This window comes from Tupaia chinensis, unplaced genomic scaffold (genome assembly GCF_000334495.1).
Source record: "Tupaia chinensis unplaced genomic scaffold, TupChi_1.0 Scaffold138136_1, whole genome shotgun sequence".
Taxonomy (NCBI): Eukaryota; Metazoa; Chordata; class Mammalia; order Scandentia; family Tupaiidae; genus Tupaia; species Tupaia belangeri.
In genome coordinates, this window is record NW_006198035.1 from 38,955 (window position 1) to 52,496 (window position 13,542).

Here is a 13,542-nt window from a genome sequence, read left to right on the forward strand (position 1 = left end):
GTAAGTTTTTTTTTTTTTTTTTTTTTGGAGAGGTTTTTGCTATAGAGAACGTGTGCTCGCCAGACCAACAGAGAGAGACAGAGAGACAGAAAGTGAGAAATCATCCCCCAGGGGGGATGGCCACACCGCAATCCCTTCTCCTCCGTTCTCCTTCTTGGGCACGTACACACACATGCCTGGCATAAGTTTTAAGCCACCGGGTCCAGGACACAAACTGCGGTCGACTAGCTGATGGTGGCTCACATAGAACAGAGTACTTGGAGGGACCAGCAGATGGAGTACTGATAATGTCACTGGACTCCCACGTAGTCGACTGCAGTTCGAGTCCCACACCCAGTGGCTTAAACTCACACCAGGTGCACGTGCATGCATGCCCAAACTCCTGAGAGGAGAATGGAGAAAGGATTGCAGCATGGTGATCCCCCGCTAACAGATGATTTCTCGCTTTCTGTCTGTCTCTCCAGCCAGTGCATACACCCTATTGCAAAAATGTCTCTTAAAAATAAAAAAAAAAAAAAAGAGTACTCAGGAACGACCACAGTATGATGTAATTTCATATAAGTCTCCTGAAATTTTTCCTGCTTCTTCTTTTTTAACCATCCCTACAGTTATTTCAGCACATGTCTGCGGGCTTACTGGAGCACACGTTTAAGACACTGCTGTAAACACCTACGTGGATCTCTCTGAGTATGTGTTGGATACGGGACAGTCTAAAGTGTCCCAGGGTTTGCCTCCATGGACCAACCACACTGAGATCTGCAACATGCAAGCCCTATAGTATCTCCGCGAAGCTTTCATAGTCTCAGCCTCTAAAATTATTTCATCAAGTTCAATAAATGTGTGTTTTGAACTCTTTTCTAGATGCTATTTTCCAACAATATTGCTACTATTATATATTTCCAAGGCAACCTTCTTATCTAACATACTGGTGGAAAGGTCAAAAGGTAGAAATAAAAAAAAAATTAACAATAAGTCTCTTCAGGCTTCAGGAATTTATTGTAGCCATTATTCTAAATCCATTAGGCAAAATTTAGAGAACAATTTGTTTAACTCTTATAAATGTAAATGATTTTGTAACACATAAGAAATATGCCATTTTTATCCAAAAAAAAAAAAAAACAAAAAAAAAACAAAAAAAGGCAGAGGGTTTAAAAAGGTGCTAATCAATGGAATATACTTCTCTTTCACGTAGGGCCTGATAGCTTGGATTGAGCAATGTCGTAAGGGCATTTTCTTTTTTTTTATTTAAATTTGTTTACGTTCATTCACTGTACATCATTACAGCATACAAAATGAGATTTTCCATCCAGAGTACACTGTATATTGTCTCAATCAAGTACATCAACATACATGTTAGTGTCAACAAATAAATTTCCATTTCTTGTTTCCTGTATATTTTGCTTCCCCCCCCCCTTGATTCCCTACCTCTCACCCTCTGCTAACTCCCCCCTTCTCCCACATTGTTTGGTATGTATAGTTGTTTTCCATGCTTTTTTTTCTTCATATTTTATTGATTCACTAAAGATATTAATTTAAAGACTTTAAATAGCAAGCCCAGCTGATATATACATATTTATAAACACATGTCTGACTTTAGGCATAAACTTCAGTGAATAAAGTGAACATACTATAAAGTAGCACCTCACTGGGGCTATATAGCTTATTGTAATTATTAAATAGGTATTAATAGGTATTTTTAATTTCAAAAAAAGTTTTAGTTTTAGTAGATCAAAATCATAAAATGTTAAGAGAAATTTGTTTAAAACATAAAGCCAGGAAAAAGATTAGGATTCAGTTCAAATAGTAGGTAGATGAAACTATCAACAGTTGAAGAGAAGACAAAAATGATAAAGTATAAAAATTAAAGCATCAAAGAAAATCAGTAATGTTGTAGTCTAAAATAAAATTCTATTTTACTCGTTCAGACTTATGTAATTAATCTCTCTTCTATTGAGTTTGCAGTGTTACTGTGGTCTGATCTTTCCATTTAAACTCTGGAAGTTAACATTCAACTTCAGATTTGTCCCTATCATTAGGTTGGCCATTCTCTTGGTTGTTTTTGTACTCTTATTTCTGTGTGTCTGACTTTAATTTTCTTGGTATAGCACTCCGCTGAGCATCTCTTGGAGAGCTGGTCTGGTGTTGGTAAATTCTTTCAGGTTTTGTTTATCTGAGACTGCTTTGATCTTTTCTTCCCACATGAAGGATAATCTTGTCAGATACAGTATCTTTGGTTGAAATTTTTTTCACTTAATACTTTGAATATACTTTCTCATTCTGTCCTTGCTTGCATTGTTTTCTATGTGAGGTCTGATGTTAGCCTTATGGGATATCTTTTTAAAGTAACTTGATGTTTTTCTCTTGCCAATTTTAGTATCTTATCTCTGTCTGTGGTTTTGGTCAATCTGGCTATGATGTGTCTCAGGGAAGATAATCTTGGATAGATTCTATGTGGGGTCCTTTGTATTTCTTGGGTCTGGGTATTTAAATGCCTTTCTAGGTTTGGAAAATTTTCTTCCAGGATTTCATGGAATAGGTTATCAATGCCCTGTTTAGTTCCTTCACCTTTTGGGATACCAATGATCCGGATGTTAGGGTGTTTAATGGTATCTAGTATTACTTGTATGTTATTCTCATTTTGGGGGGGGTTATTTTCTCAGTCTTTTTGATGAATTTCTCTAGATCAGAGTTTCCAGTTTCTACATCTGAGATTCAGTCTTCTGCATGATCTAATCTATGTTTGATATTTTCAACAGAAGTTTTGATTTCCTATATTATAGCCTTCATCTCTAACAATTATGTTTGATTCTTTTTTATGATGTGTATTTCCTCTTTCAGGTCATACAAGAACTTCCTCACCTCCTGGAACTCAGTGTCTCTTTTCTCCTGCATCTTCTGGAGTTCGTTGTCTCTGTTCTATTGCATCTCTGTTAGCTTTGTCACTATGAGTATCCTAAATTCTTTATCTGACATTTCCATGAGTTTCCTTATATTCTTCGTGGAGGAAGAGGAGTTACTCATTTCCATTAGAGGAGAGATATTTTCTTGGTTTCTCATATTTCTTTTACCTCTGTGGTGGCTTTTGGTCATCTAATGGATTATGTGCTTTTCCCTAATTTTTGAAGTTAAATCTGAGCACTCAGAGGAATGCAGAAAGAGGTGACCTGCAGTCTGAAAAGCCGCAATCCCTTCTCCTCCATTCTCCTCTCAGGATCTTGGGCATGCACGCACACATGCCCGGCGTGAGTTTTAAGCCACCGGGTCCGGGACGTGAACCGCAGTCGACTACGTGGGAGTTCAGCGACATAGCCATTACGCTAACTGCTGGTTCCCAGCGGTGATTTCTTGTCATCTGATGGATGGTGTGTTTCTTTTGAATTCTTGAAGTTCAATCACACTAGCTTTGTTTGCTGGAGGATGAATTATCAGTAGAAAATCTTCATTTTTCCTGTCCCCTGAAATGACTAGTTTGCAGGAGCCATGAGGAATCCTCTTCTCCATTTTCTTTGTTAGACTGAAGGTTTTGTTTGGGGGCCAGCAGGTGGCATCGTGGTTAAGGTGCTAGACTCCCACATGTCCGATCACAGTTGAATCTCAGATGTAACAGTTTGAAAATCACACCAGGCACTTGTGCATGCATGCCCAAAATCCCGGGAGGAGAATACAAGGGAAGGGATTGCAGTGTGGCCATCTTCCCTGGGGGGTAATTTCTCACTGTCTTTCTCTGTCTCTCTCAGGCAAGCACATGTACCCTATGGCAAACACACACACACACACACACACACACACACACACACACACACACACCTTAACAAGAAAAGAAGAAAGAAAGGAAAGAAAGAAAAGTTTCATTTGCATGCATTTTTGCAATAGCTTTAAGCTGCTGAATAGCAATTTGTGCAGAAGGAGGCTCACTTACGTAACAGGCATTTTATTTACCTATAACCTGCACTGCTGCCCAAGGAAGGTGAGTTGTGTTAACAGAGAGGAATTTTTCTACTGAACATCTTGAGTTTGTGAGCAAGGTTGGGAATAGAAGTCAGGAGGAAAAAAAGAAAAAACACTAAAATTCTCTGCCAGAGAAAGAACTGAAAACCCAGAGAAAAATAATATCCAATGAAACTGGACATGGTAACTTTGAAGAATGATATTAAGATAAAAACAAGATCAAAAAGAAGACCCTTCAGCATTAAGAAAGCTGAGGATGGATTGGTTGGTTAGTTAGTTATCTGTTGTGAGGTATGCGATGTAAATTCCACCTTGGCATTCCCATTGAAATTATCAGTAAAATGGACACTGCTATATTAGCATCTGCAAGGAGACTTCAACACATTCATAAAGAAATGAAATTAAAATCCAAGTTTACTTTGGTGCAAAAAAAAAAAAATGAACTCCATGCAGAGGGTTTTTAAATTTTCCATGAACTTTTTGGAGATCTCTCATATTGCTGCATAACAAATCATCCCAAAACTCAGCAGCTTAAAATAACACACAGTTATTATCTCCCTGTGCCTGTGGGTCAGGAGGTTGAGTGCAGCCCTCTACTTCAGGGTGTCCCATAGGTCACGATCGAGGTGTCAGTCAGGCTTCATCTTAAGGCTCAGCTGGGGAAGGACCCACTTCCTCGCTCACCCTCATGGTTGTTGGCAGAGTTCAGCTTCTCATGAGCTGCTGCCAGAGTCAGATCCTTGCTGTATGGGCCTCTCCATAGAGCAGCTCACAACAAGGCAGCTTGATTCATCAGAGCAAGCAAGTGAAAAGACAGAATGTGTCAGCAGGATGGAGGTCCCAGTCCCTGGTACCTGACCTCCTCCCCTCACTTTTGCTGTATTCTGAATGGAAGCAAGTCACTAGGTGCGGCCCACACTCAGAGGAAGAAGTTCCACAAGGGATTGAATACCAGGAGGTAGGGATCATTTCAGACCATCTGAGAAGCTGCCTCCCACAATTACCCACTACGACTATTTTATGAGTGGATTATTTGGGAGGATTTACATCTAGGGAGATGGGTTGCATAAATAGCATACCATGAGGAGGAACCTAACGCGATAATTTGCAGAAACCCTGGTGAGTTTCTGCTTTTGCTCAGCCATGGAACTGAGGGCTCCTCACTGGTTGGATACTCAGCTGACACCCAGTTTAATTTGCTAATTGGCCAGGGTCATTACTACAGGTGCAGTGCCCACCTGTCCCCAAGGCAGAAGCAAGAGGTATGCATCTTCATGACATCAATGACAAACTTGGTCAGATAAAAGAGGCAGCACGGACTGACCTGATCCAGGCTATGCTGGAGATGAGCTACCACCACAAATCAGAGGGACGCTGGGGAAACTTCTCTGAGATTCTCTCGCAGCATTTGCTGGTGCAAAGAATTCCTTTGCACTCTTTGATAGTGGATGTTGAAACAGAGCAGTGAAGTTCTGGCAGGGAATGAATAGCACGCTCAAATGGGGTAACTGAGAACAGCTTAGGGAAGAGGCTATTTACAGAAGTATGGGCAGGGTTAAGAGAAAATAAGAGATGAAAAGTACCCTGGAATTATCACCAGTGGGGAGCCCTTGCCAACCAGGTCTAGAAGAAAAGGAGAGGGAGACTCCTGAACCCAGCGAGAGCTGTAGCTGTAAGAAAGAGCCACCCAACCCTCAGTATGACAGAGAGGAAGCCAGGGCATAAATACCCTCACCTCCCCTTCCACCCTCCAACCTCCTGCTGGGTCCCATCCGCCAATCTCAGCTGGAAGCCAGAAACGAAGTAGCCTAATCAGGTTCTCTGGGCAGACCAGAGTTGGAAGAGTGGATTTGAGGCACAAGTTGAAAGTATCTGAAGCATAAACAAAAAGTCAGCAGCTTTATATGAGCTCGTTTAAAGTGCCGATGTCATAAAAATCCACCTAGGCTTTCAGAAGCTGGTATTCAAAACCCATGCGGAGAAACGCAAAGTAGGTTTTAAATGAAAGTCTTCTCTGGAAGGGAAAAGATGGTCCCTGGAGGTGGGGTGTGCTTAGGAGGATTAAAGTCTTCCCCCAATCCCACCCTGCAGCATCTACCAAGAGTGAATTCCTCAAAACTTAGACTGGGGAGGCAGGAGCCGCTGGAAGAAGGCCCGAAGTAGGTATTATTGGGCAGTACAGTGCCAGGCATTGCAGAGAAGGTCTCTGAGTGTGCCACGGGGAGGACGCCAGACTGGCAGGCCTAGAGGGGCATGGGGAATGAAGAACCGCGGGCCCACAGGGCTCAGCACCCTGACAGATCACCTGCAAGTTTCCCTTCTTTCATTTCGATAGCTAAGTCCTCGACAAGACCCAGAGTGGGTATTTGACCGTGGAGATGGCCATGGATGTTAAAATTCTCACGACCCATCAATGAGGAGAAAAGACCCATGCGCGTGTGTGCAGCCCGGAGAAGCCTTTATGACAAATCCCGTAACAAGGTGTCGGATGCCGGGTAGGAAATGGGACTTGAGAGGCTCGTGTTGCTGTGTAAGCAAACTCACCCCACATAGGAGAACTAAAGGCCCCTCCTCTGCACCCCAGATTCTTGCCCTGAGTGATGCTAAATCAGGAGGAAGGGAAGCAGGAGAAATGGGCTGCCCTGGGGGACAGGAAGCATCAGCCTCATTGGACTAGCAATGTCACATCCAAACCAGATACCAGGAGTCAGTCAGGGATGACTCGGCCCCCTGAGGCCACATTCCCAACAAGGAAGGGCCCAGAAGAGGGGGTGGAGCAAATTCTCCTCTTCCAATCACAGTCATTTCCAGAAAAGCCCAGGGCTCAAGGCAAAAACCTCACACACTATTTTGCTCTTTTGTTATTCATATAGAGAAAGGTTATTCTTATTATTATTATTTATTTAACTTTATTTATTCATTCATTTTAATTTTAATTTGACCAGAGAGAGGCACAGAGAGAGAGAGGGAAAGGGAGAAAGGAAGCCGCCAGGTCCGGGACTCGAATCGTGGTCTGCCATGTGGGAGTGACCAGCACCTTAACCACTACGCCACCTGTTGGTCTAATGCTGGATCTCTTTAACCTAGAGCACTCTAGTGCACTGCAACCCAATTCAGAGCAAAGATCAGTGCTGGCAGGGCCCTGTGAGCCAAGAGGTCCAGACCCTGTTTGTTCTGGTTATAAAGTGGGCACTGGGTGACCAGCTGGACCCACAATAAAAACAGCTCTGGGCATCCAATAACGGAAATGAACAGGGAAAAGATGCCAACCCAACCACTTGTAAGTATCATGAAATCCAACCCAAATTTATTCATGTAACTGGATGGTCCAGAGCAAGACCTGCAGGTATGGTTTGATCCAGGCTCCGAAAACTTTTACCAACACCCAGTTTTCCTCACTCTATTTCTTAGCACCCTTCTTCTCTCTCCATTTCATAATTCTATTCCCTCATACAGTTTCTCTTCTGTTTCAAGGTGACTGGCCAGCTAACGTCCAGAAGGAGAGGAAGGGGCTTTCTCTCTACTCCAACAGCTGAATAAAAAGCCAGAGCTTGGCTGATATTGGCTCACCCTGATTCAATCAACATGGCTGAGGCAATGGGATACGCTGATTTGCTTAAGTGAATCAGGATCCATTGCTGGAGCTGAAAGTGGGTTAATCCCCCCTAATTCACTACAGTGAGAATCCCGGAGGGTATTTTCATAAAGGAAAAGTACAATATTTGGGGAAAAGAGAAATTGATGCTAAGTCATTATAAATGACAAAGGCAAAAGATAAACCTGCCATGCCTCCTCCTTGCAAGAAGCAGAAAGTCTTAGAGGGAGGGGCTGAAACGGAACAGGATACTTACCAAGGAAACTTTCTCCCAGGCTGCGGTTCAGAGACACAGTCAAACTCTCCAGGCTAAGCTTAAGTTCCAGAGCTAGTATATTTCAACCAAAGATGGTGCTGTCGCTCAGCTCCTTGTACACACATCAGTCACTTTTGCCAACTCAGCATCCATTTCCCCTGAATTCTGAGTATTCGTTTTCTATTGCTGTGTAAAAAATGGACAGCTTCAAACAACACAGCTGTGCTATCTCAGTTTTGTGGGTCAGACCTTAACTGGATTCTTTGCTCAGGGCCTCACTGGGCTGAAATCGAGATGCCATCTGGAGTTTAAGTCTGATAAAGCTCGAGGTCCACTTTCACAATCACTGGCTGTCTTCAGACTTCAGTTCTTCGTGATATGACTGAGGTTCTCGTTTTCTTGCTCCCATCAGCCAGAGACTTCTCTTACCTCCTAAAAGCTACTCATGGCCTTTTCCACAAGCTTTCACATGTTTCAAATATCTGTGATTGCAGAAAGGGCCACGACCCTTTTACAGCTGAGCCTGATGAAGCTAGGCCCACCCAGATGATCTCGATGAACTGGATGTTTAAGCCCTAGATCCAGCCAGGACGGAATCTAGGCTCATCCTTGCTCTTGGCAGTTATATGAATGAAGAGGATTCTGGTATACCAACTAGCCTGCTTATCCACATGGTATAGGGAGAAGGAGGAGATCTGTTGATTAACTCAGTCAACTGATTTTTAACCTAGTTCTGAGAGGGCTATCTCATCACATCTAGCAGTTCTGCCTGCACTCAATGGGAGGGGATTTCACAGAGCGTGCACACCAGGGAACAGGGGCCACGAGGGTCATTTGGAAATCTGCCTACTATTGGGCTTCGTGACTTTCCCGATGACCTAGTATATCTTGGTAACTGAAAGGGATCAATCCCTTTTCCATTTAGTCAGTGTTATTCAGGGTAGGATTTGGCGTGATCTGATCTAGCCTTGGCCAAGTGGTACAGCCATGATCTGGGTCAGATCAAAAATGGGCAACCCCCCACAGGTGCTTCCATCCTGGGAGGGGATACACGCTAGGAAGTTGCGTCCATTCCTCCAACCCCAAACCCTTTCCAGTGTGACAGGTTGTGGAGCTGGATGTGTACCAGTGGAATCTACAAGGCTGCCCATCAGCATCTTAAGTTTCCTGTCTCAAGATGCCAGGGATGGGTCAGCACTGTGATACAGTGGTTAGGCACTTCCCAGCCATGTGGCTGCCCAGACTTCAAGTCCTGGTCCTGTTGGCTTAAAAACAGTGCCAAACGTGTGCATATGCCCAGGTCCTGATGGGATGGAAAACTGAAAGAAAAAGGATTGAAAATGAACAGGCCCTGTTGGGGGATTCTCTCTCTCTTTCTCTCAGCATGTGCGTTCACCCTTTGGCACAAAAAAATTAATAATAAAGATGTTAAGGAGGGTCACAGAGGAGCATGGAAGAGAGTGGGATCCCAGTGGGCCTGAGATGGCGGGAGGTAGATGTAGATGGGGAAAGATCCCCAGAGGGAGGGAAGCTCGAGGCCAGGCTTGTTGGTCAGTCACTTCATAGAGTCCTCCAGCTTGCAGCATAAGCAGAGGATATGACCACACACCGGGCAGAGCGAGATGGCCTTTTCATCTAGAATGTTCTTCCCTGAGTCAATGCACCTATTCCATGTGCTAATACCTGGCCTGAAAATCTTTCCGGAGTCTCCAGTAAAAGGGGCTTGATTGCACCGGGGATTGCGGCTAAGCTGTATGGTTGAAGGGAATGCTTGCTGGGACAGTGAGCGCTCTGGATGAAGCAGAGCCCTGAGTTATTAGACACAAAGTCTGCCATGGTGAAGTGGTTGAAACAACCATGGTATGTGCATAAGCTCTGACCCCAGCTTTCCTCATACTCGATTTCTATGACCCCTAGTTTGAAAATGATAAATAAGTGGGTGCCAGAAAGAGGTTAGAGGCCATTGTCGAGTGTCAAGCAGCATAGCACTATTTGGGTACCTAAGAGCTTGACGAACAGCCATAGTGGGCCAGTCTCAGTGGCAGATTGGTAACACAACACTCCACGATACTGAGACCACATGGGAAGGTCCCAGGTTCATGTCCCCAGGTCTCTTTATACACGCCTGGTGCATGTGCCTGCCTGTGATGCTAGCTAAGGCTGGGAGTAGAATCTCAGTCTTAACACTGTAGGTGTGCCTCTTTCTGTGTCTCCCACTCCAGTGAAGCATAGTGTACATAGTAAATGATAAGAAGAGTGAAGCAAGTGATAAAGTGTATCAGCTTCCTGTCAGTAGAATACAACCTGCATAATGCAAGGAAAGCATTTTAAAGACATAATGTATAAGTCAGCTTTTGCTGTAGTAACAAATAACCCCCAAATCTCAATGATTCCCATAACAAATATGTATTTATTGCTTATGAATCTTCACATTAGCTGTGGTTCCACTGGACTTAGCTGAGCTCAGCAGAACCTTGCAAGGTTCTCTACATGTCCCTTCACTTGGAAAATCGATTAGCAAGAGTTTAAGTCAAGTTCTGCAAGCACATTTAAAACATCTGTTGGTGGACTATGTCATGTCTGCTTACAGCCAATGGCCAAAGCCCGAAGTTAGCAGGGGGTGGGGAGGAGTAGACTCTGCCTATTGAGAGGTACTACAAAGTCACATGGTAAAGGCTTGGATGTATAATCCTAATAAAGCAAGAAAGCAGAATCATTGGAACAATTATTTCATGTATCACACGTGAGGGTGTGCCAGAGGGTCTGAGAGACTGGAGGAAATTCCCCCAGAGATAGAGTTCTCCTGGGGAAGGACAGCCCTCACCATTACTTCTTCCAGATTTCATCAGCATCTGTCTAGTCTGGCTCATAAAAATATAGACATATTAGAGTAGTTTACTAGAGAATTTGCAACTCTCTTCTATGACAGCATTTCTTCCGCAAAGCCAAGTAAACTAAGAGAGACAGAGACCTCTCTTTAGCCACGCAGCCCATCACCAGCAGCTGTGTCTGACTCCTGGGTACCAAGACTAGAGAGAATAGCTGCATCCGAAGCCCCACTGGATGGCATGCTGAGCATGCAGGAAGACTTCTAGCCCCCATGAGGACAGATTCAGTTTCTAGGGTGGGCCTGAAGGTGGATGTTTTGTAGAAGACTCTAGCAGAGGCAATATTCAAAATATTTCAGAACCAGCATGGCACAGGTCTTGCCAGTTGGAACCACGGCCAGTGCACCATACCGAGCATGCAAGTGACTGTGATTGTTCACAGCCAGCCTGGGAAAGCTGTGGGAGGTGGAGGCTGGGAATCCACAGTGGGGTTGTCATTGAAAGGTGAACGGGAGCAGCATCCACCTGTGTGACCTGTGCTTTCCTGCATGCAAAGGACTGTGCATTTCAACTTGAGACCCCAGGGGTCCTGCAGGGCATCAGCTAGATTTGTCTTCCTGCCTGAGGCAATCACCAATTATATGTGCTATGAGGGATGCTGGCCTCCCGCCAGAGGAGGAGGTGAAGGGATTTACAGAATCTCTCTCTGATCTGACTTATTAGAAAAGTTAAAGGATACCCATCCAGGAGGCAGCAAGGCACACGGATAAAGAAGTCAGGATTCAAATCCTTCCGATCCGGGAGGCCTCAGACAAGAGTTCTTTCCCCTCTCTTGGGCTCAGTCCCCTCATCTGGAAAGGGGGAATCGCAGCAGTACCTACCTGGCAGGGTCCTGGTGAGGGTGACATGAGTTAGTGATCCAGCTAAAGCCCTGAGAGCAGTCTGACACAATCCGCTTCACAACGGGAGCCACGATGAATCTTCAAGATGCAAGGAATGACTCAGGAATGAGATTGGAAGCAGACCGTTGAACGGGAAGGGGAGACACAAAAGCTACATGAAGCCGCATGATGCCTGACCCAGACGAGAGTTGCTTTTGTTATCATTTGCCTTCAGCTCTCCGGGATTATCCAAGGCGGGAGAAAGTCGAAATCCTGAGTAACCCAAGGCCTGTCTGAACGGAACCTGCGCGGACACGTTCTCATCCTGCCTTCCCTCCAAGCGGCTGGCGCAGCCCAGGCAAACTGAGGGCTGAAGTTGTTTGTACCACGATAAATGATCTGTGCCCGAGAAGCCACATTAGCTTCCCCTTCCCTGCCGGGAGGAAAGAAAACCAAACCAGATCCTAAATCACAGCCACTGGGCCACACCTTTCACACTGCAGGCTTTTAATTTTTTATTATAACCACATGTGACGTTTTTGTTTTTGTTTTTGAGAGAGATTTTTGCTATAGGTCATGTGTGCTCACCAGAGAGACTGAGAAAAAAAAGCGAGAAATCACCCCCCAAGGTGGGAGCAGTAAGATGATGCTGCAATCCCTTCTCCTCCATTCCCCCCTCAGGATTTTGGGCACACACGCACACACACCCAGCATGAGTTTGAAGCCACCAGGTCAGGGGCTCGAACCATGGGCAACTACATGGGACCCCAGCGACATAACCACTATGCCATCTGCTGGTTCCCCCATGTTACCTATTGACACTGCTTTGTGAAAACCCACCCAGCTCTTAGGAACACCACAAACTTCTGGAAGGTCACGCAGGCTTTTCTTCCATCTCCAGACAAGATGGAAAGGATGAGAAGAATGTAGGGTGTGCTGGGGGCAGAACAGAGCGTCTCCAGTGCCTCGTTTGTCCCGGAGGAGGGCCACGCCACGCTGCTTGGATTGCTGCCTTCGAGAAGGTGTAACCCCTGGGACCGGGAGGTGATGATTACTGCGTCTACCCCCCCTTTCCAGAACTCCGAGTTCCTGAGCCCAAGGCCAATGGGATCCCGACAATTCCCAGAAGCAACTTCATTCCAGAAGGATTTCAGTAACTAACTTAAACCACCGTTTTTTTTATTTCTTTTTTATTTCAATCTGTCCCCTAAAGCCCAGGGCAATATTAATATCAAAAGAGCCCCCCCCTCCACCAAAAAAAAAAAAAAGAATATTTGAAAGCTTCACTGATAACTCCACAGCCATTCATTCAGCTGACTCCTGGGGAAATGGAAGGCATCTGGAAAATGTATTTAAAAATTGATTTAACGTTGAGCCATGTTAAATGTTTTAATTTTCAAGCAACGCAATGCCCACCAAAACATTAATTAGTCCCAGCAATCAGGCAGGAATATTGGCTTCTGTTGAGGGATTCATTTATTTCAGCTCTGCTAAATATTGAAGGAGAAATTCAATGCAGTCTGCAGCTCCAAGGAAGCGAAATCAAACCAGAGTAGACACCACATCAGGACCTGGCTAAAACGAGGTCTTCCCCTTCACCAGCTCTCTCTGGAGGGAGGCACGAGCCTGTTAGTATGGTCCTCGTGCTGTTAACCGAAACGCCCACCCTCCCCACAGCTTCTCCGTCTCCAAACTGGAAAATGAGAGGCTGAAATGGAACAGAGACAGACCCCTGCTGAGCAGACAGGCTGCCTTAAAACTTTGCAAGATCATTTTTAATCATTACTGGTGCCTTTTAAATGTCAAAGTCTTGAGGTCTCCCTTCCCTGATTGAGGCTCTGATTCAGAAAAGGGTCTCCTGAGTCTAAAGTGTCCTCGGACTCCACGTGCCTGTGCCAGCTGCCTGGGGCACCAAAGGGCCATGCGCTCAGGTCACTCACCACAGGGGCTTGGCCATTAGAACCAGCAGGGGGCAGCCAAGCCAAAGACCCCATGAGACTGCCGCTCCTGAAAGCAAACACAGGGCAGGAATGA

General features: G+C 44.9%; 1 protein-coding gene across 1 annotated transcript in view; it reads right to left on the reverse strand.

Annotated features, from left to right (window-relative positions):
• Nucleotides 1–13,444: 13,444 nt before the first annotated feature.
• The window catches only part of OTOA (otoancorin), a 76,965-nt gene continuing 76,867 nt past the window's right edge, over nucleotides 13,445–13,542 (reverse strand). Inside the window, exon 29 of the mRNA XM_006161099.1 lies at nucleotides 13,445–13,515. Within this exon, the coding sequence (XP_006161161.1) occupies nucleotides 13,445–13,515 (71 nt within the window). The remainder of the gene's footprint in view (nucleotides 13,516–13,542) is intronic.